Source organism: Rhea pennata, chromosome 8 (genome assembly GCF_028389875.1).
Source record: "Rhea pennata isolate bPtePen1 chromosome 8, bPtePen1.pri, whole genome shotgun sequence".
Classification (NCBI taxonomy): Eukaryota; Metazoa; Chordata; class Aves; order Rheiformes; family Rheidae; genus Rhea; species Rhea pennata.
Genome location: NC_084670.1, coordinates 12054709 through 12078308, shown reverse-complemented (window position 1 = coordinate 12078308; position 23600 = coordinate 12054709). Strand labels below are relative to the sequence as shown.

At 45.9% G+C, this 23600-nt stretch overlaps 1 protein-coding gene across 8 annotated transcripts in view; it reads right to left on the bottom strand.

Annotated features, from left to right (window-relative positions):
- The window catches only part of ERI3 (ERI1 exoribonuclease family member 3), a 149155-nt gene extending 126578 nt beyond the window's left edge, over positions 1 to 22577 (bottom strand). Inside the window, exons 1-3 of one of the 8 annotated variants that reach the window (XM_062581913.1) lie at positions 22496 to 22577; positions 12677 to 12803; positions 12529 to 12594 (exon numbers count right to left, since the gene is read on the bottom strand). In XM_062581913.1, the coding sequence (XP_062437897.1) occupies positions 12529 to 12594; positions 12677 to 12787 (177 nt within the window). In that variant the 5' untranslated portion in view covers positions 12788 to 12803; positions 22496 to 22577. The other 7 variants (XM_062581916.1, XM_062581915.1, XM_062581914.1 and 4 more) reach the window with 7 other exon arrangements.
- Positions 22578 to 23600: the final 1023 nt, after the last annotated feature.

Here is a 23600-nt window from a genome sequence, read left to right as displayed (position 1 = left end):
CGTGTTACTACCCTATCTGCCAAATACTGCTCTCCTTCCTCAAGCAGTCTGTAGAAGGGGCTGGGGAAATGTGTTACCTTTTGGCTCTGCAACCCAGACCAAGGGCAATCTTTGAAGCGGGCAAGTCCACGGCAGGGCAAGACCAACGGCCTCCCTCCCAGAGGGAGGCATGCACAGATTCGATTTCACAGCAAGCCTGCGTTGCAATGCAGACATCAGTCCTAAGGGAACAGAAATATCCTCAGGGGCCATCAAGTGGCTGGATGCAAAGAGGGACTGAAAGACAGCCCAGCCGGCTGATCTGATACACAAAGGCGTCATTTGCCTCCAGACCCAAAGGCAAAAAGCACTTCCAGGAGGGTCGGATTAAAACATACGGAGGAAATAAAAAAAGCTGTACTAAAAAATGTGGAAAATTTAACAATATCAAGAATTACTGCAGGTCTGTGGGATATATGCAACCAGGGAGCGGGGTGGAACCTGAGCAGCAACTTCAATGTCTTGGGAGAAAGAACAGCAGCTCTTTTGGGCTTATTTGGTCAGTTTTTCAAGCAAGTGGTAAAGGACCTTTCCCAAAAGGCTGTTTATCTGCACGCTTCCTATAGCAAAGATTTTTCCAGTCTCTGGCAATGTTTGCTCCACTGGTATCTAAGGCAACAGATACCAGCCCCATGAAATCAGCCCCACTCCTCACTAACGACGTTAGCCAGTCCTGCAATGAAATTTAACCTGTGACACTGCTGTACTTTTCATTTAAACTTTCATTTGGAGAGAAGCAGTGTTTGGAGACCCTGCAGTTTGTCCTGCTAATAAAGACAAGTGTTGGGACCTTTAAAGGTGCCATTCATCTTTTGCCTTTATTAAATTCAATTTTCTTAAGCCCATGATACATCATGAAATTAAGAGTTGACATTCCTGCAGAAACAAAAATATCTATCAAACATAAACAGAAAGGGGAAAAAAAGAGGCCTCTATTACCAAGAATTTATGGCTTAAAGTTGATCTGTTTCCACTTTTTTTTTTTTTTTTTTTAACAAGCATATGGTTTGTTTTAGATATCCAAAATGTTATTACAGATCTAGAATTTCATTAGTAATTATTATGAAATGGTGAGCACTTAGACACACACCCCCAACAGACCACGATTCAGAAAGGCAGCCAGGCGCTCTCTCACATTTCACAATAGCCTGGCGAGCTTAAAATGCTCAGCCACATCCATACAGCCAAGGACCTTCTCTGCTCTTTTCCAGGTGAGGGAAGGTGGAGCGAAGCAGCGCACTGGAATTAAAAGGAAAGGTTCACTGACATTTGATTTCTTTAATCAGACTCTGATCATTCTTAAGAGCTACCCCGATATCCTCACACGTTTCTGCTTCCAACACCGACTATACGCGTGCCAGCTACGGCACTGTCCTGCGCCAGTGGCGTGTGGGTCTTCTAAGTCTTTTTTTCCACCCCAGCGTTTCCTCATAGCACAACCAGAAGTTATGAATGTGCTGAAATAACGCTGAGGGTGCCCAGAGACTGCAAATAGCCACAAGGTACCAGAAGAACAAATGCACCCATTTGAATTTTGCAAGCACTGCAATTAGGTACTTTATTTAGCACTGCAAAGTAACTTGAAAGGAAATCCAGGATTCAAACCACCAGCAATAAATAAGCGGCTTTTTATTTTCCTTTCATTGTCATGAAAAGTTGAGCATGTTTTGTGTTGAGAAATTCTGCACGCAGCTCCCAATTACAGGCATTTGCATTTATATTGTTGGAACACAGAGCTTCTAAAAATCAATATTAACACACTTAAAGAAAAAGACATTGCCACTCTGTCCCTCCTCTCAGCTGCTCTCCCAAACACACTCACAATAGGAACATACAGAGCTGTGGGCTTATAAATATCCATTACCAGGTCCACTGTCTCTACAACAGTCTTGTATTTATGATTTTCTGGTACTTCAAACAAATCTATTGACAGCTTGCTCAGAATTTCCCTCCCCCCCCCCTTTTTTATATTTTTTTTAAAAACATTCCCCAAAAGGAGACACCAGGTGCAAGCCTGCTGTGTAACCTGGCTGTCCCACGACGGGGGTCTGAGGAGTAGCAAGTAGGCTGCAGTGTAACTGCATAATGCCTATGGACTTCCTCTTCAAAGGGATTTGAAAAATTCATAAGGGCACGTGAAACGACCGCTGCAAACCCAGCCTTTTCCTACCCAACCACCCTCAGTGAAACCCCCCTCTCTTTAACACCAGAAAAGGGATGCAAGAATTTAGCGGCCTTGATTTTCTTGATAATACATCAACAAGCACACAGCTATACTCTACTAAAAGTCTTCTCAGAACAGCAAGATCTCTAGAGTTTTGAAAAGCAAGCAGCAAAAGTTGTGCTGCTTCCCCCACAGGAATCTTTTTCTTATCGTCTTGGATTTATGGAGCAATAACATTATTAGACTAAAAGAATACAACGCACAGCAAAAACTTCCTAGCTCTAAAAAACCTTTTAATCCAGAAGCCCATTTAAGAAGTGGACAAGGCTTACTTCAGGACAGTGATTTATATATTTGCGGAAGATCTTGTGGCCATTCAGTTCAAAAGCTAGCAGAGAATAATTTATCCCCTATTCTCACACCCATTTGAAGAAGTTTAATAAACACCAGAGTAAAAGATGCTCATAAAAATCAGAGCTGACTGTTCAAAACGCTATAAAAACAAGCAGATGTTTTAAGAGAAACGGATTTTTCCCTTTCCTTTCCCTTTTTTGATAACAAAAAGGAAAAAACTTCCTACCAAAAGACCGTTTTACACCTTCAAAAAAGGTAAGGGAGGGGGATGCAAGGGAGTCTCACTGAAGGGAACACAGGCTCAGCATCAGCTTATTTTATTCAGGGATTTTTTTTCCCCCTCTTTAAAGAAAAAAAGTCATTTTATGCACAAGGAGCTTATTTCTTAAACAAACATTCGTGTTTTTGATTTACACCACGGGCTGCTCCTAAATAATTTATGGCGGGTTAAATTTATTGCACAGCCCTGGCCGGCTGCAAATTCGAATTGCCAAATAATTAGATTTTAGGGCAATGCTTATAAATTATCCGCCGATTTGTCCGGACTTGTTTGTCAGTTGCTTTGTGCTTCGGGTCATCTTTGGCATTTCACTGTTTGTGTTTTAATTGCTGATTTACACTTTGACAGATGAGAGTTGATGCCTCCAAGTTCCGGGAGGGAGCTGGGGTGGGGGGGGGGGGAGAGAGAGAGAGAGAGAGAAGAGCAGGAAGAATCAGAGCTCTTAAAGCTTGCGATTTTCCTTTTTTCCAAGGCAATTAAAATCGAAAACGGACATAGTAAGGACAGCACTAGCCTAACAGATCTTCCTCCTCAGTTTCCACTGTGCCTTAATAATTATTTTAACTAAAGCTGTTTTCAAGTTGAGCAGCCTTGCACTAGCCCTCGGGGGCAGTAACCAAGATGACCTCATAGGTCTTTTCCCCAATTCTAAATTTCTAGTTAACTAACTAAAACAAGCACCATAAAGACAACACCTTTGTAACTGGGGACAGCAGGACCTCCACTGAATCAAGTCGATGTCGGCTGTCCCAAAGACGTGCACACACAGTGATGAGTCTCACAGCACTTCTGCCCAAGGTAAGTTACTCACAGCACAAAATAACCCTGTCAAAAGGCCTTCAGGGAAGCAGCTGACCCCCAAATTACATTTTCCATCATTATCTAGCTGAAAATACACATCTGCACACACCCAACAATTAAATACACTTAAACAAATGTCATATCCTCAGGAAAAGTGTGAATGGAAATACACACCAAAAAAATCAAAACACAAGGCAGCAAGCAAGAACATGGGAAGATTACGAAACACAGGGAGAAGACGATGTGAATACAACTTCTGCTCCTGGATCCTTGAATATCCAGGGTTTCTTCCTTCCCCCTGCCTTTAGCATAATCTCACTGCCAACTCTCAAAATTTAGGCACTGGAACCCAGTTTCAAAGGCTGATTTTCCTCAATGATAGATTTTGAGTTGTCTTTTGGGTTCTATATTCTGACATCAAATCTGGCTCATATTTCTAGGTGTTTCCTTAAAACCGTGAGAGTGAGGGATCATTTCTCTCTCTTTAATAGGAGCTGAAATTCCCATCTAATCACATGCCTCCAGGAGCTTTAGCTTTAAGAGAGACATCTAGTCCATGCTCTTGCCCTAAAGCAGCAGCATCTTCCCCTAAATCATTTCTGACTTTGTCTAGGCTGTTTTTAAAGACTCCAATAACAGAGATTCACACACTCCCCAGGCATTCTATCCTGGTGTTTCATTCGTTTTATCATGAGAAAGTTTTTCCTAATGTGTAATACGAGTTTCCTTTGCTGTTGTTTAAATTCATGACTTCTCCTCCTATGCACTGTGGACACAGGCCAGAACCTTCTCCTTAGTAACGGAAGACTTATCATACATTCCCTTCTCTTCTCTGTACTGAAGAACCTCAATGCCTTCCAGTCTGTGCTCACAGGTTGTTTTTTGCAGACCCCTGGTCATGCTCAGTATATTTCTTCTGGACCCTCTTGAAATGATCTAATTTTCTTTTAAAGTATGGAGTCCAAAACAAAACATTTTTCTAACTGAAGTTCCTTCTTACAGGGCCAAGAATAGGAGGATCCACATGACTTGCACATGACATTTGCCCCTAAACTTGTCACTATGGTCTTTGGGATTTCTTTCATGCCGTCATATCTCACATTTTTATAACTAGCTCATAATCTGGGCCCATAACCTGCCAACTCCTGAAACAGGCTGGTTTCTGCCTGTTACTATCACCATCACCCCACCTGCCAAGGAAATCAGAGCTATTTCGATCTTTCTAGCAGCACCCAGTCATCAGGAGTAACAGAACTTTCCTTCTCTTTTCATACTCAGGATGAGAAATACAGACACGCTGACATTTCAACTCATTTTTTTCAAGAACTACTGACTTAACCACCCAGAAAATCACAACTGCCACACACAACAATAATTTAAAGCTTGACAGTTTGGGGAAGTTTAATGCTCGGACCAGGTTAGAAAAAGCACACAGGACTCTCCAAACGTTACCTTTGTATTGTAAGACGAAAACTACACCACATCCTTCAAGTCCACTTCTTTCTACCACAGGCAAGCAGCCTTTGCAGTCCCCACTGCAGAATTATCAAATCATTTCAAGACCCAACCTCTTCACCTGATATTGAGTAGCACAAATGATCAATGTTCTCAGCAACACTAAAACATCTGGGATAGGTAGAAAGGGCATGTTAGTGCATGTAAATGAACACTCACGGTTTTACAAACATCACAAGTAACTGCTGGTGACAGCATCGTTTCTGCCTGGCGTAGAGAAGAACTAAATAACGTAACCAAGAACAGTAGTTTTACTAGCTACCAAGCACCCAGACCAACAAAGACAACGTGAAGCTGGTCCCACAGCCAGGTTGGAACAAAGCGTGAGAAAGCAAGACATTTTGCTGGGAAGAGTGAAGCTGCACCTCCTTCTTACTGGGGAGGTTTTGTTCAAAACTAAGAGAAGACTTTAAAACAGCAAAGACCACAACAACTTGAAGAGAAAAGCGAAGCCCCAGGGCAGCACTCCAGACAGCTGCCACAACACGGAAGAGCAAGCGGGCACAGAAAGGTGCAGCTGAACCTGGGGTACGTTAGCTATTAGCTATTTTAGCTAAGGTCACAGAGAGGTACGAGTCAGAGCCAAATCGAGAACCGAAAACCTTCCTTGCATCAAGCCTGTTCTCTCCAGATGTCATCCCTTGTCTGCCAAGGACCTAAAGGGACCATGGTAGGACAAAGCAAAGGACACCTGACTTCACAACCCCTCCCCCTTTTTTTTCTTCTTCTTTTTTTTTTTTTTTTTTTTTTTATAAAACACAAATGAATCAACACTTCAGTATTTACTTTCTGGACTTTGGTGTTCCCTATTTGATTTCTGTACTAGTAAACGTTCTCTGAAAAATCTGCTGGAGAGCTATTTACTCATTTCAGCATCAGTCCTGTCCTTCCTCGGGACGGGGGGGCAGAAATCATATTTACGCTTCAGTGATTGTTCAGGAGCTGAGAAGGGGAAGATCCTCCCTGTAGTATCTCAGAATATTGCGCATTTTTAAAACGCCACGCCGGGTGGCTCAGAGGCCAAGGGCACAGATCACCGGTGACCATACAGCGCCATGCACACAGCGAGAGGTGCAAGAGCTGCAGAACTGTAACACTGTCGCACCCTTAACTTCAGGAAAGCGCATGCCGTAAATGTTTCCAGCAGCACAAGTAACCCCAATCAGCTGCTTTATGGCAAGGCAAAGAAACCTTTAAACACACTAGAAGGGACTCGCACGTTCCTGAACTAGCATGGATCTCTTCTTTTCAGGGTGACTGAAGCTCAACTACTTTCTGCTGTAACAACAAGTCTACTTAACTTTGCAACTTGTCACCTAAACGATGTGTAATGTTTGCACAGCTAAGGATACAGTGTTCAAACAGCACAGGTGGGGAAGTGCACACTGGGATGCATAACTGATGTGGGGTCTCTGCACGCTGCGAGGGAAAGGGCACCAGGACTGATTGCTTTAAAGCACTCATCACATCGGCCTGTCAATAACCAGCCGAAAGCTAAGCAGGTTGGGTCAGGTTAGGACCGCAGCAGTCAGCCACCTGAGTGCCTGGTATTTTAGGCTTGTCGCTTAATACTGCTGGGTTTATACCTTGAAGTAAGAAACTGAATATTTTCATACATCAGACGTCTTGCCTGGTGGTCCAGTGGTTGTGCTCCACAGGAGATTTGGGTTCGGTAACTTCGTGTTACCTAGCTCACCAGGTTTTAAACAGATACAGCCAATTCTGTTGCCTAAAGACAGAACACCCCTGTCAGGTCGATATGGGTCAGAGCAAGGTTATCCCTACTTATTGCAAAAATGGAAGAGATCAGTAAAATGACTGCCATGGAGAACACAATTTTTGCAGGTGACACTGCAGCTGGTATTTCAGGCCCTGCAAAATCCATTTTGAAATTCTGTCTGCTCGTTTCCAATCTCTCTGGCTTTATTTTAAAAGATATTATACTTGATATTGGTCAAAATAAGGTTTCCCAACAGCCCCACAGAACTGAAATGAAACACACAAGATACAGAAAATATGAGAAAAAAAGAACTGCATCTCTTCAGTAATTTCGGATGCACCTGTAGTATTTGGAGTTACAGACCCTTATGTGCCTTCAGCAGAATTTGTAACTGTTCAGAGGAGCTAGCTATAAAGGCCTCAAAGTTTTTTCAAGAGATGGTACAAAAAATGAACATGAACAGAAAAATAACCTAAAATAGCTTTCATATGAACTATTTCCCGTCACTCTAGAAACTTAAAGCACTACAACACAAGAAGAATAGCTTAACAGCAGCTATGTAGTTTCATTAAATAAAGGGTGTAAAGTAAGCCATAATTGGCAAAGACATGATAAATACATATTTTTACTTTCAGTAAAAAAAGAAAAGCCTTTAAGTGACTGTGTTGCACACATTTTAATGGCATTCCTCTAGTAACAACACTGGATGAAGCTGAATTGAGAACTATGTATTTAAAACTATACCCAAGCCTAAGCTGCATGAAGACAGGTAATTGCAGATTAATATTCCATTGTAATACTTATGCACGAGAGTGCTGAGTTAAAGTTGCCATGGGAAACAAGCCTGAATTTCTTCACTTTTCAGCAATTCACAATCAGCCTTAATATAGGTTTTGGCAGGTGATTTCTAATGCACTGAGCTCAACAGCTACACAAAAACTGTGCTAAAAGAAAGCTGCTTCACAGGAATATCTAGATAGGATAGGTGATCATTGGCACATCTCCACTGTTTGCCTTTGGAGAGGATTGTGACAATCTCTCCGATAGCAGCTTTGTGAGCCACGATTCCCATCCTGGCCTTCAGCTGGGATTGCCTTAATACAGTCTTCACAGAGCACTGCCTGAAGAGCATCCAGAAGCTAGTTCGCAGCCTGCTTCGGTCCCTCCTGCGAGTTTCTCTAGCAGCACAGCTCCCAGGTTTGCCACGTCGACATACTGCACCTAGAAAGTCCCCTGAGCTCAGGCCACGGCTACCTCCCTCGGCCCATCCCCGCACTACTCAGCCCGAGCAGGGAGCGCGGCAGGGACCCCATGTCTGTCGCTAAGCCCTAAATTTGGTAGAAATCAACATCCATTCGCATCACAAGGGCAGTCCATAAACCACAGCAGCTCAGGAGCAGGTACACATCATTCGGGTGTCCCTACCACAGGAATGGCACCATCCAGCAAAAAGGGAGCGCGGCATGGGCAGCGGAGAGGCAGCGATCGCAGCGGCTCCAGCTGCAGCCGCCCCCGACTGCAGGGCAGAGGCACAACACCGATGCTTGGGGGAACCAGCTTCAGTGCTCATTTACACAGGCATGCAGGGAAACACAGTCTGAAACCAACCTAACCTTGTTTTGCACTTGTAGTTATATTATCTTAAAGCAAGGCTGAATCTCATTTGCTGATACAATCTTGCCAGTCAGGAAATATTCTATCAGCATACATATTGTACATATGCACATCTACAAATAAATTAGTAGCTAAGCATTCTTATCTACAGTCTCAATGTTTATAGTTTTATGTTGAAAAAGTGAATGATATTCTGCATTTATTACCAGGTATATCCAGTTTCATTTGATAGAAATTATAAAAAAAAAGTTCATATATAGTAAAAAGAAATTACAAAAGAACAGTTAAAGGGTACAGTTAAACAAACTTGAAATATGCGAGATAATTAGTATCAAAATACACCTGCAGTTTGAATGTACTCTTTAAGAGAACATGGAAAGCATCATCTCTACTTAAAATTATTTCTCCTGCTTCTGCTCATAACATCCTTTACAACCTTAGTATTAGAAAATCTGAACATTTCACACTTTCCTTTTCAACAGAGATTGAACGAGATAATTTTCTAATTCCTAAATGATTATCAAATTTGAGTGAATTTGAGACACTGAAGTCAAGTACCTGAATAAACTGACATTAAAAAAGATAAGATCTTTAACATCATCGAAAGCTCATTTAGCATTTCAACAACTCCTAGTTACAATTCCTGAGACAGTGACTTCTGCCACCTCTGTGGCCTGGTTTTCTTTCCAGCTTTCAGGCAGCAAACATGTACAAGCTGCAATATTATTTGTTTTTAAGCTAAGTGGTTTTAGCAGACTATAGCAGAGATTAACATGCTAAATTAAGGCCTAATTTCAAACTTAGCTCTGAATAGATGTGGTCTGTGTCATCAGACTTTTTACATTAAAAAAAAAAAAAACTCTTCATTTTCCCTCCACTCTGCTGAAGTCGAGGGCAGGATGCTCGGCTTGCTGAACGCAAGGGGCACACCCGCTCACGGCACTAACAAAGCTAGGAGGCCGGGAGCTGCGGCTCCGAGCCCTCCGGGGGCTCCCGTCCCAGCCACCGAGGGACCGACCACCGTAAACAGGCTACAGGGACAAAGGCACAAGAGAGACGCGGCCACTTACCAAGGCGTCTCCCCTTGTGTGTCTAAAGCGCCATACCCACGCGGCTCTACAGGCTGAGGCAAGCTTCAAAGAGGTGTGACGGGCTACCCACAAACACCCCTCACTGCCTACACCTACTGACCTTTGGCTAGTCAAAATACTACAACACACACACTGTGCCTCCACTCTTCTTCCAAGTTTTCACATCTATCCATCTGGCGCAACGCAATTAAAGCCTTCAGCTCCTATTGTCTCTGGGATGGTCTCACTGCCCATAAATAAACCCGTAAAACCCCAAAGCCATGCTGCTTCTTCGCACTTAAGCATTTTGATTTGGGGGAATATCTGTTGAAAACTATCAAGAGTGAACTGCAAGAATGCAGGCTGGCCTGTTGAAGTGCTCTCAATTACCATTCCCAATGCTACCATCCTCCTGTGGACATAGGACAGGAAATGTTAAGGAGCCTCCACATCAGCCAAAGCAGCGATAAATCAAAGAGCAGCTGTCGCACAGCACTCGGCCAGCACCCCAAGCCAGTCAAGTCACAATATGGGTGGCTCCCTAGGGAACACCACTGCTCTTGACCCTCTTGGATCCCTGTTATGGAGGCCATGCCATGAGACCTCAAAGGGAGAGACAGCGTGAAAGGGAACGGAAATGAAGGAATTCGAAAGATATCTCCCAGGAATAAAGTTAGTCAGGCTGCTAAGCGCTCACCACCAGTAAATACTGTGGGAAGGGGAACAAATGTTGCAGTTTAAAAAACATCTTAGCATAGATAAAAGGATAGCTCCTTCAGTAGTTTCTGGTAATAAGCAAGAACATTTTGAAGAGTGGTTAGTGAGATTTGAAGTGCATGATGGCATGTATATTCTGCAAGGCTTTTAGGCCAAGCTGGCTAAGTTTATACATAGGACAACCCACTTGGATCACAGCTAAGCTCTATATGCATCAACATCCTCCTCATCAACAAACTCCAATGCATTTGAATTTTGTTGCATCACCTGCCAGATTTCTATTTTGCAGGTTCTGAGCTGCAATAGAACAAAAGCAGAAAAGGAATCAGGATCACAGTTAAGATCAGCATCTGACCACTGCTAGCTCTCAGGTCTGTCCTCAGACTGCATCTCTGAAATCTGAATCTGCCATCACTCCAGTGAAAGAACCTCTAAGTAAAACCTTGCACAGAACGTTGCTGACACACACAACGCAATTTGCTCACCACGACATAGAGCCTAGCAGTGAACAGGGCAAAAAACAGTCTGGTTAGCAAAAAGGTAAAATGCAGTAAGGACAGCAACAAAGAGCCTCGTATTTGCGGAGTTGTCCGATTCAGGCAGGCAAGTCGGGTCTTTTCAGCTACACCGATTCTAGTGCAGCAAGAGCCATTTCTTTATTTGTCAGACTAATTTGTTTGTGAGGATGTGAGCGACTGACAGCCATTACCACACAAGATATGACACAGACAGGCACTGAACACAGCAGACTGGAAAAACAACACTGAAGAACATCTCCACCTTAAAGGTGTTATCTCGCCAACAAAATATATAGCAGATCTGCATTGGCCCAGACCATTACTTTCCCTGGCAAGGACTTGGGGACAAAGCTCCTTAAAACAGTAGTAATCATATTCCACTCATGCTCCTTTTTACTGCCAGCTGTAAACTAGCTCCACATGCATCATGGTTTTGCATCAAAATGTGCACAGACCAAACCCATATCCAAAGGGACAAGGTAGATCCAATTTACAGCTTTGACAGGTCTGTGCACCCGAGGCTGAGCATGCAGGAAATAGCCTGACATCTCACTTGGAGAATGGTTAAGACCTTCCTTCCTAGCAGAATTGGAGGCAGACACACAACATCCTCTCACAAAGACCCAGGAGAAGAGCAGGGATTCGCCCTCCATTTTCAGGAAACATGAGAGTAGCAGTGCTCACCAAGACACCACAGGGGAAGGTACGACTCAAGTTTGATCCCAACCTGCAGCATCCCTTTGACAAGACAAACCCAAAGGAAACTATAGCTGCATTGGGAAATGGACTCACTGCATTAAATCATCTCAATAATGAGATATCATGTTGAAAACTGCTTGACTTTCAGCGTATTTGAAACAAAACAAACAGAAGTATCCTTAGACAGCTGTGCATTACTGGCAATACCAGCAAGAGGCTGATTGCTTGTTACAGAAGTGGATATGAACTCTGAAGTCAGTGTAGAGACTCTGAAATCTGTTTGCTTGTTACCAACCCGATATCAGGTTATTTCTTTTTATCACACTTTTCTAATTTAAACAGAAGCTCCAGGTCCACCCTGCTGGCAACTGAAAATATATTTACTAATTTGCTTTTCACTGCTGTGAAAGAATTGTCTGCAGAAAAAGTTCTGCACTTCGTCCAGATCACTGCATGCCTCAAGAGGTAAGGCACTGGAAAAATCTCTCTGAAGCTGAATTGTTTCTTATCTTATTACACTCCAGAGTTAACACTCAGGCAAGGTAACTGCAGCAAGATCAGACAGCTCAGAACTATTGTTCCTACCTACTTAGAGATATTAAACACTTCTGCATATACTTTTTATCATCTTAACTATTCCTTTTCTAAGGCTATCGGCTAGTAACAGCCTTTTTCCTTGCAGAATCAGAGAAGGCTGCATTGAGTATGCTAATAATGCAGGTTCCCAGACAGCAATTTTATATCCCTCCCCAGTTCAGGCAGATGACTAGCATACATGACATAGGAAAGTATTTCTGATAATGCATGAATTTTCACTTCCTTGATGGAAACCAGGGTCCTTCATTTCACTCCCACTGAACAAACCTGGTGCTGCTCACGAGAACAGTGGACTGATAAGAGGCCTGGAGGGCCAGCAACAGAAAGAAGATGGGACAAACCAGGGAAAGCGAGCTAGCTGGCAGTGCAGCTTTTCCTTCCATCTCCCAGAACGGCAGTAGCAGCTTTTAAGGGGAGAATTAACAGGATCAGCTATTTACCTGAGGATGAATCTGTGGTTTATCACACGTGGCCTCAAAATCCAGCACTAAGAAGTAGTGATATCTCTGTGGAGGGAAGGATGACATTGCTGCCATGGAAGCTCCAAAGCCGTGGGACGCCAGTTTCCTGCTTACGATGGAGCCGTACCCTTTGAGAACACCAGCCGGGAGGAGGGAGCACACAGCTTGTCTCACCCTTGGAAGTAAGTTTCGGGGAAACTTGGCTGCTCCAGTATGGAGGAGTGCTACCATTGAACATCCAGAGGCATCTGAAACTGAAGAGAGACTCCTGTTACTTACGCACATATACATCTCACCTCTGCTACTACTCTCTTCATCTTCACTCTGCTGTCATAGATTTTCTCTGTGCTTCCTGGTTGAAGGTCTGACACTAGAAATCTGAAATAACACAATAATCTGCTCTAAGTACAACAAGTAGCACTTGGATGAAGCTCAAGGTGTCTAAAAGCAGGGGCAACTGGAAATTAACCTCTGCAAACAGCCCTATATTAAGAGCTATGAGACACAGTCACTGTTCCAGGTGCCAGATCACACATCCCCACTGAACCTTATCATAGCAGAATACACTATAAATCACTTAAGCATATACAGTCTGATCCAAAAACCATTGAAATTTCTGGGAAGGCCCTTAGTCTTTTCATATACAATGCGACTTCCAAAACATGGCAGGAATTAAATACAGTAGGACATGTACCAACACTACAACCCATTAAAACAACTTGGCCCTGGAAGTGCCTATTAGTCACACCCAAACCTCCCACTTCCATTATAAATCTATGCACCCGTTGGCTAAAAGGATACTCTCCACAGAGGTTTGCACTTGCTCTATATATTAGGTTTCTCACAGATGTGACTCTAGTGCTGTATTAGATTTCCTGCTTCAGACATTTTTACAGGAGGAGATTGGTGCAACAATCCCAAGTATGAACTGCCAGGACCAAATTTTCCTTTTAGTAAAATGCAAGAAAGATTCAACAGGTTTCCCTCCCTCCTAAGGAGGAAAAAAAAAAATCTCACCCAGCCATCACCTTGTGATGCTTCTGTTTCTCATTCAGTATATTACCTTACCGACCTGAGACTCTCCAGATTTCCCCCCACTCCTTTTCTTTTAAGCTGTCACAGGACTGCCACCACCCAAGGAACGCTGGCCTTGGGGCTGTTAACAGGTACACACTTGTTAGGTGAGAGCTCAAGCTCAACTCATGGAGGTGTAACGTAACTGGGTATAAGGCAAAACAGGTGAATTACAACAACTCAGTCTTCCAGAACACAGACCTGAGCGAGTGCATATACATACTTACACATATATAAACACACACACACACCTCTCTATATAAGGCATGTGGATATAGGGACACAGCTAGGCCAGGAGATAAGTCCCCAGGCAAACCACACGCAAAGCCCCTGCACAGGGGCTCGCGATCCGGCTCAGGCCAGCAGACGACGGGCATCGCCTGCTCGTGGCTCTGGGCAAGAACGGCCCCGTGGGGAGTGCAGGGCCACCTGCCTCCCATTCGTGGGGTTTCTGCGCACTGGGGCACAGAGCCCAGCCCACCCACGTGTGCACGCCTGCTTTTTTCTGCTGGGCGAAGGGCAGGAAGCACCCCACCGCGCGACGCAGAGCGGCCACGCTTTCCCCATAAAACACGAAAGACTGGGAGCAGCAGACTGGCAGTCTGCGAACAAAGTCACTATTTGCACAAAAGACAGCACTTGCTCTTTCCTATCTGTTAGTTCATCAGGTAAATAATGCACGTGCCAAAACACACACTTAATGAGGTAAATAATATGCCTGGAATAACGGCTAAATCTGTATTTACCTGAGAGACCGGAGAGAAACTCGGAAGGACCAGATCAGGAGATAATTGCGGCTGAGCAGGCTGTGTGCTTCAAGTAAACACACATTTTGTAACCTTCCCTTACAAAGGTTTAGGGATAAAGGAACACCCAGGCACACCACAGACGGAAATCAAAGAGGGTGAGATGGTTTAAGGTCCCCACACTGCCAGCTCCAGGGTGTAAGCTGGTTTGCACCCTGCGACTCTCACGGTTTGGGAAGATGCTCGCTTTAATAAAACGGTGTGGTAGGCAGCAGATACCCACAAAACTAAAAACTCAATTAGAAAACTCCCACATAATAAACAGCTACACTCCAAGCCCGACACTATTTATCCTAAAGGGGCTCAGCTCTATCACTTTTCCATCTACAGCTTTTACTGTCATTAATAAATGCATTACAGCCAAACAGAAGTTAGTTATATTCACTTTTAACCTGTCCTAGATAAGAGATATTTGAGGTATACGTGCTTTAAATCTTCAAGCTATCAGCTATGAATCTGAAGGTCTACCACAGCAGATATAATATCCTGGAATAAAGCAGCTTGTAAGTTAGTTGCGGTAAAACCTGGTCCTTAGCCTACTGCATAAAGTAAAATATACAGTTGGAGTGGGGGAGGCAGGCAGGCTCCAACCCCTATATCAAACACAGGCAATAAAATATACCACATTATCCACCTACACACAGCAAAATCAGAACTTCCCTAATGTATTTTAAGTGGCAAGACTAGGGCATCAAACACGATCCCCATGCATCTTCAGGCAGGCCTGCACCATGCAGCGCACAGAGGTCCCTGAGCTGACACTAGCTGAGCCAGCGCGTCCACACTGCACCACGCAGCAAAGCCAACCCCGGGCTCCTTGGCAGGATCCACACACGTCCTCGCATGGAAACGGCGACACAATCCCAGACCCCGGCAAGTCCGGCTCACACAGGCACTGCGGAAATGACAGCCAAAGCCAGCGCCGGTTTATGCTGAACAACTGCCTGTGTTCCACGTGTAAGGACAGGATGAGGCTCCCTACCCGAAATCCGGTCTCCCCACCGACTCGCGGAGGGAGCCACGCACTGAACAAAGGTAAGCAAGTGGGGCATCGCACGCCGATCCCCTTCGTGCACAGACAGCGGCAACCCCACCGCAAACTCCGCGCTGGCAGCCAAGTTAAAACTTAACTGCATGTTTACACAGCCTCCGCTCCGGGTGCCCCGGGAAGACCTTACAACAACATCTTTGGTGAGGACGGAGCGCCTCCGAGCACAAGACTGCTGGTGAACACGCACGCTTTACTGGAATCTCGTAGAGCATTTGTGTGACTGCTACGACAATACACGGCACGAGTGATTATACCCTATTTATTTCAAAAGACAACAGCGCAAGCATGCACCTTCAAAAGTTACAAATCCTGCTCCAGTCAGAGAAATTCACACATTGAATGATTCTATTTCCAAACCTAAGTAAAATACCATAGATATATTTCTTATGCACACAAGGTCAGATTATAATCTCATACAGCACAGGCTGTCACATCTGGCATTCAACCTTACTAGGTTAACATTTCATATCACACAGCTCCAATTCCTTGCACACATATATATGAAACGTGATGGGACCATGAACTGAGGCTGGACTTCAAGAATTATTTTGACAGATTGTATACAGACCTAGGAAAATGTGACAGCACTTATATCTGCAACACCCAATAACACAGGAAATAGCCATGTGTGGTGGGTTTCAGCTGGAAGATAAAGTTGTATTATGTGCCGTATAATAGTGTGTCACGCATGACATCACCAGCTGTAATCAGTAACTATCTTTAAAAAACACAACAAAACCCCCCCCTCTGAACCTCCACTGCAGGTCACAGGACAAGCTGAGGCCAACCGCAGTTCTTGCCTGTTACTGGTCCAAGCACACGGGCTAATGCATTTCATGCACTAAAGCACGACAGCTTGATCACCAGCAAGCAAGGGAAGCCAAATGGCGAGCGCTAGCTGCAGCGGCCAGCTCGCCAGCGGCCGCACCGAGGGCGAAGCAAAGCAGCTGTGCTGGCGGCCATCGCCCTCCCGGCTTCACGCCGAGGAAGCTCCCCAGGAGGAGCCAAAAGTAGCAGCTAACAGGATGGGAAACTAATAGTGTGTGAAGAATGGCTGTGACAAGGCCAGGAGGGTGTTGCAAGCACTCTCCTCCTCAACCTGCAGGACAGCCCCGAAGCCACAGGTGAATACGTAGAGAGGTACACCATGCAAACTGCACAGGATGCACAGCATCAACAACGAGATAAATTAACCTACAGACTTGAGCTTGACGGGCTTTGTGCCTAATATTTACTTTTTACAACCAAATATAATTTAAAAATCACAGAGTAACAAAATAAGGCATAATTTTAGCAGCTTACTTTTCACCCCCAAATATTCCCTTTCACTGTTCAGTTTGACAAACTGATGTAGGGAGGAGGAAAGAAGGCAAAAAACTTAAGATCAGAAGGGCAACCCAAGACAGGATCTGTTTTAGCACAGCCTCCACTTGCAGGTTAATTTACTTCATATTACAGTAAAATAGTCTTCTATAGTATTATTAAAAAAAATAAAGGGAAAGGCAAACTAAAATAAAAAAAAATTAAAGCTTTGAGAGTATTCTTAATTCATTTACTGTCCAAAGCCTGGGTGCTAATAGCTGTGATTCCTGGTCTCTGACAGAAAACCAAACTCTATGCTACAGCACTCAAAAATAACCCAAAAGGTAGTCAGATTTGTCTTATTTTATTGAATTTTAATCAAAAATATAAAAGGGTAAAAACATAAAGATGCTTTTTGTAGAACAAAATTGCATATATTTAGCAACACCTGGAACCTGGAGTACAGCAAAAAAAAAATGCAGACTCTCATTTTGGTAACTGTTCAAATGCATAGTCAGAGGTCAAATGTGAGCCTGTATTTTCAGTTTTGTGAAGATATAACTGAAGAACAATAGAGATGACTTCATTTTTCAAATCAACTTTAACCCAAAAGCAGTATTTCATTAAAGGGATTGCTGTCCAAAAACTACAGCACCTGACTAGCTTTTGAGGCAGGAAACGAGACTAGGAACAAAACCAGCTCATCTACTGTCACTGTCCAAACTTGCCAAAAGGAAAAAAAAAAAGAAAAAAAAGAAAAACAAACAACAAAACACAAAGCTTTTAGAACTGTTTTAATAATGTAATTAATTTTAGACAGGTAAATTGGATTCTTTGTTAGCCTCACAGTTGTCACCCCTTTAGCATTAGTCCAGCACACTTCCATGATTGCACGTCCTTTCATTTTCGTTGGGTTTGTCTGAGGCACTGCTTGACAACCAAGCCCGTATTTTGGAAAATTTGTAATGCAAGTTTCCCAAAGCATTGCCATGGAATGCCTATACGTTGTCCCATCATTACTCATCACAAATACATCTTGGTATTAATCATTTTGTTTTTACAGTACTCCAGAATTGCGCCCAGTCTCTTCCCTCTACAGAAGAGTGGAGGCCCCTGTTCTCAAGAACTTACAGTCTAAAATTAGACGCAACACAACAAGTGAGGGTAAGAGCAGCAAAGAATGAGGGTTACAGCAGTAAAGTTAGGCTACTGCTCATTTAGAAGTAAGGCACACGTTGGCAGCTCAGTAAAATTCAACCTGACTGTTGATTTGCTATTTGGAGGCATTATGGCAGAAACGAGCCAACAAGGTAAGGGTTGACTAAAAGGTGGAGGACGCTCTGGTTAAGGAAGCTTCCTCCCGTCTCTCGCGCTCGTCCTTCCCGCTGCGTTCCTTGGCAGACACGTCAACCACCACCCGAGCGCCCGCTCTTCCCTTGTGACACCACAGAGGTGGTGGCGCGTGGGATCACACTGTCGGGGACGAGGCAGCGGATACGGGGGAAGCCCTCCCTGGGGCTAGCACACTCTACGAGGCTGGGAAACAAACACAGCTCAATTCACTTGACAACGTAGCAAAACCCGAACTAGACTTAGCACTGGTAGGACACAAACTCCTCTGAACAGACCGTCCTGCAACATTCCCAAAAATCCACAGTACAAATCTACTCCAGTCTTATTAGGCCACTTCTGCTAGGCAACCCACTTTCATCAGCTCCTTGACTGGTCTCTTAAGACAGTTTTTATTGTGTATTTTTAAATCTTCTCCAAAAGTGACTGTTGATAGGCAAATGGATCTAAGGTGAAGTTTGAAGATGCTCTACATACTAAAGGACTGCATAGTTGCATAGTACGAAAATATGGACAAAGGAAGCAACAAAAATTAAAAACAAAACAAATAGATACGCACAAGATGAGACTGGAAAGCTACAGTGGAAGAGTGGATTCAGTATTAAAGCTAAGGAACAGTTAGGGAAGATCAGATCAAGAACCCTCTAGTCCAGTGTCCTGTCTTGGCATAGGCTCTATAAAAAATGCACTGGGGTGAAGTTACACAGAATGGGGTCAACCAGTGCAACAGTTCTTAGGGGACAGAAGGAGGCAGGCCCGTTCTTCCCTCTCTGTCTTGTGCTCCCGTCGATTACTGCATGCCAATTCCCGTGTTCATCAAGACCCTCTGTGAGCTGATTCAACCACAGTAACCCATCAAAGGGCCAGTGCTGCGGGAATAAAATACAATTAAAACAAGATACTTTTCTGCTGGGTTAGCAAGAGGAATCAGCTCAGGGACAGGCTGGATGAGTGCCAGAGCTCAAAGGAGGAGGTTGGTCCACATTGACAGAAGCAGGAGAGAGATGCTGAACAGCAGCTGGTAGCTGTTTGGACCACTCAGCCACTTACCAGACCACACATTTGGACCACAACTCCTGTATCTGGAATAGTATAACATTTTGCAGAAAATGGAAAAGGTAACCCAGTCCTAACATAATAAATACTTAAAGCCTCAAGCCAGAAAGCCCATCAGACCATCCCATCTGAACCTCACGTAATGCTGGCCATAAAATTTCCACCCCATTACTCCTGAATTGAGCCCAAAGGTTTGAACATCTTTCAGAGAAGTTTTTGGCCTTGAATTGCAGCATCAACTATGGAGACTTGCCCCTACCCTCACACAGTTTGTTCCAACGGTCAGTCATTTCTCTCAAAAAATAGCAAAACTTCGTTTTCATTCAAAATTTCCCAGCACTGGTCTTTGAAATAGGTTTCGCAATTTATGGCATTTCAGTGCTCTCAATCCACAAAAGAGCTCCCAGTGCCATAAGTAAGAAATCTGTAGCTACTACATTTCTCATCTGTAAAAGCTACTATTACACATTGGCCTAATTTAGTGGAAAGGAGAAATACCAGAATGCCATTTGTTTAATGGAATCTAGCATGCATAATTACCCAATTTCCATACACACGAATACCACAGTTGTTCAAAACAGGTATACACCTTTGTTATCTGAAAAATGAACTTGAAGGTTAACACCTGAAAGAGCCAAACAAGGCTCAGTCCATACTCAGAAAAATAATATCTGCATTGCTTGGTACATCATTTGTATTTGATCTTCACAAATGACCTCAGAAATGTTAAAAGAAAATATTGTAATTGGCAGATGATCTGCCCTGGTGGACAGGCAAATGCTTCAAGCAAGGCAGTAGCTACAGCAGAGCAGAGTATCACATAACGCCATCTCAGAGACCCTGGAAGATCAGCTGGGGAAGATGCTGACCCTAACATCCAGCCTCAACCAGGGAAGAAATAGCAACTCTACAAAATACAACTAAAACTACCAAAAATCGTGGATATAACTGCAGTATCATTATCTGCAAAACACACCTGGAGAGAATACAACTACTCAGCTAGTATTCGGCCATCACAGGTAACCTGTCATAGCAGAGAGAAGCTGCCAGAGAGTATCCTACCAGCAACAGCTACACCCTCTGTTCTAGGTTACGCTTTATGTGCAACAATTTGTCCCCTTTTCTCTGCTTGCCTTTGTACCATACTGACATATTGGTTCAGTTGTACTAAACATCAGGAATCTCTAGGATAACCACTTCCAGCAACAGCGCATGCTTCATATCCAAGCAAAAACTTTTGAAAAATGTTTATCTGCTTAATAACCTCCAGTGTTCTCCTATCCACACAGCTTCTGAGGGCCAGTCCTACAGAGTCAACCTTAATTCACTCTTCACATACTCCACATTTTGTAGTTTCAAGGAAGGTGGCTACCAGATCAATACAGGAGTAGGGTTAAGTGCAGAAGTTTCACACGTTACATCTCTTTCAGAACGCTTCCAAAATTAAAGAGAAGAAAAATTCAAGATATTCCAATACTAACAGAGCCAAAACAAGATAAGCAAGAAACAGATGTAATCAGTTCTTCTGAAGGAATCAAGTTGAAGTTAAGCATCTCAACTGCAGAGCAAAAACTTAAGGTCACACCAAATCATATCAGTGTATGTTCAATCCAAGGACTTATTTATTTAGCATCAGGCATATTAACATTTTCTTTTTAATGCTGTAGGTTTTCCTCCTCTGGAATTTGGTAAGACTTAAATCCACCTGGCTATACACATGAACCTTTTTTTGCTCACATATGTGTGAGAGAGAGACCACTTACATAGAGCAACGCAAAGTTTGAGTGGCAAGAACCATAAAAACCATAAAAGGGCCGCTCTCTAAAGCGAGACAAGTATTTAGTCCTCACTAGAAATCAAAGTTCAGCTGCAAAGACCAGAACTTAATATTTAAAAAGGGAAATAAAAATAGCTGAAATCACATTTCCCAAGCCCACACACTAAAGAGTAACCAACTGGACTTCTAACACATTATTTATTTTAAGAATAGTTCATTCTCCAAATAAAAGCTCATATGCCAACTTTAATATCATTTGATATGAGATGCTACAATGTTGTAGAGAGCAAAAAAATCAACAAATTCAAGTCACCATTCAAGCTCCCTCCCATCAAAAAAAAAAACCACTCAAATAAATATCTAACAGGATAAGTATAAATACGTATCTAAGTATCTAACAGCATCAGATAGGATGAGTCTTTTTGAGATGTACCTGCTCAGAGCCAGCCATAGCTCATCCTTCCTGAGGTACAGATCAACCAGAAAAGTTACCCTGGTCCCATGTATTAGGAATGAAAGAGTGTAAGAGCTCAGAACTAAATGGGAGCTATCACCACCCATTCCTGAAACCAAAAGCTCAAAAGGAAGAGAGATCAGTAAGATTAAGTAAAACAAATGTCAGACTCGTTAGCAAATAGGCCAGCAATGACCATGTAAACCCACCAGACACAGGACTTCTAAAAGATAGAACATAAGGAGTAAATGACAATGTCTCCTCACACATTTTAGTTCAGAAGAAACACCTGTAACAGCACAGCAGAAAGAAAAGGGAGAAACAAATCCTATAGCCAGTCAGAAAACAAGCAAACAGATCCTATACTTCAAAGCTTGCTCAAGTTAACTTCAGAGCCTCAGGGTCTGAGAGGGGTGGCCAGCACAGCCTCACAGGAAAAAACCCCAAACCGCCGGCTCCCCGCTGCCCGCGCTCCTGCTCCCCGCCCCCGTCCCAGAGGAACACCAGAGACCGCTCGGCACACACCCGGCTCGCTGCCCAGAGACCGGCTCCCTCCCGCGCCCCAGCAGCGCCCGGTCCCGCTGCGGTGTGCCCTGCCCGCGCCACCGTCGGCCCAGCGAGGCCCCCGGGGCAGCGGCAGCGGGAGAGGGGGCCCGGCCCGAGCCCGGAGGGAGGGCCCCGGGCGGCGGCGTCGAGCGCACGAGGTGCCGGCCCGCCGCAGCCCGCCGCCACCGCCGCGGGCCTCCCCCGGGCTCGGGCCGCGGCCGCCGCCCCCCGCCTCGCCCCGGCCCTGCCCGCTGCCCCGCGTTCCCCCCAGCCCCGGGCCGCCGCCGCCGCCGCGGGGGCCAGGCCGCGCCCCCAGCCCAGGCCTCCACCCCCCGCCCCGGGCCACAGCGGCCCCGTCCCTCCGCCAGGCCCACCGCACCCGCGGCGCCGGCGGCGCCCCGCGCGGCGCCGGCCGCCACCCGGCCCCCCGCCCCGCTCCGCCCCGCCCGCCGCGGCGGAGGCCGCGCGGCCCGGCCCGGCCCCCCCGCCCCGCACGCTCCGCACCACGAGTCCCCAACACCGCCGCTCACCTCCGCGCACTCTGACCCCCGACCCCGCTCTGAGCGGCGGCGCCGCCGGCCAACCGCAGCGCCGCCTGCCGCCGCCGGGGGCGGGGCTTCCTCCCCGCCGCGCCCACCCGCGCAGGCGCCGGGCGCCCGCCGCGGCGCGGGGCACGCTGGGACATGTAGTGCGGCTCCGCCTCCCGCGCCCGGCCGCGCCGCGTGGCCGCGCCTCGACGCCGCCGCCGCCGCGCCCGCACCGTCGGGGCCGGGGGAGGCCGCCGCCCGCCCGCCGCGGCCCCGCGGGCCGTCCCTCCGCGGCCCCGGGGCTCTCCGGGTGCCGCAGGACTCCGCGCACCGGCGCCTGGGCCATCCCCAGGGACGGGACGGCCCCTCGCCCCCACGGGCTGCCGCTGTGTGGCGGCAGGGACCGCCCCGGTGCCCCGAGCGCAACCCGCTGTGCCCACGGCGGCCACCTGTGGGGGTGACGCCGCCTCCCCATGGCTCCACAGGCCACCCCCTCTGTCCCCAACACCACCCCGGTGTCCCCAGGCCACCTGCTCTGTCCCCAGGACCACCTCTGGTGACCTCAGGCCACCTCCTCTGTCCCCAGGACCACCCCGCCTGTCCCCAGGCCACTCTCTCTGTCCCCAATACCACCCCTGGTGGCCTGAGGCACCTCCTCTGTCCCCAATACCTTCCCTCCTGTCCCCATGCCTCACCCTCCCCTGTCCTTGCAGCCCAGCTCCTTGCATCCTCACAGGCCGCCTTTGCTGGCAAGAGCTACCAGTTTGAGTCCCCAAAGGTCCTCCTCCTCCTGTCTTCTGGAATCGCCCCTTTGTGTCCTCACAGGCCGCCCTTGTTTGTCCCCAGCGCCCATCCCTTGTGCCCCTACTGCTTCCCTGTGTCCTCCCTGGTCACCCCCTCCTCTCTCCAAGTGTCACCCCCTTGTGTCCCTATAAGCTGCCCCTGTGTCCCCAAGGGCCCTCATCAAACCCTCAGCCACTGGGCACACTGTCACAGCGCCGGGCACTCCCACAGCTCAGCCGTGACAGGCCTTGTTTCAAGCAGAGACAAGTGATAAAGCTGCCAAGTGGCCTCCTTAACATCTGGAGGGCTGCGCAGGCTGAGGGCC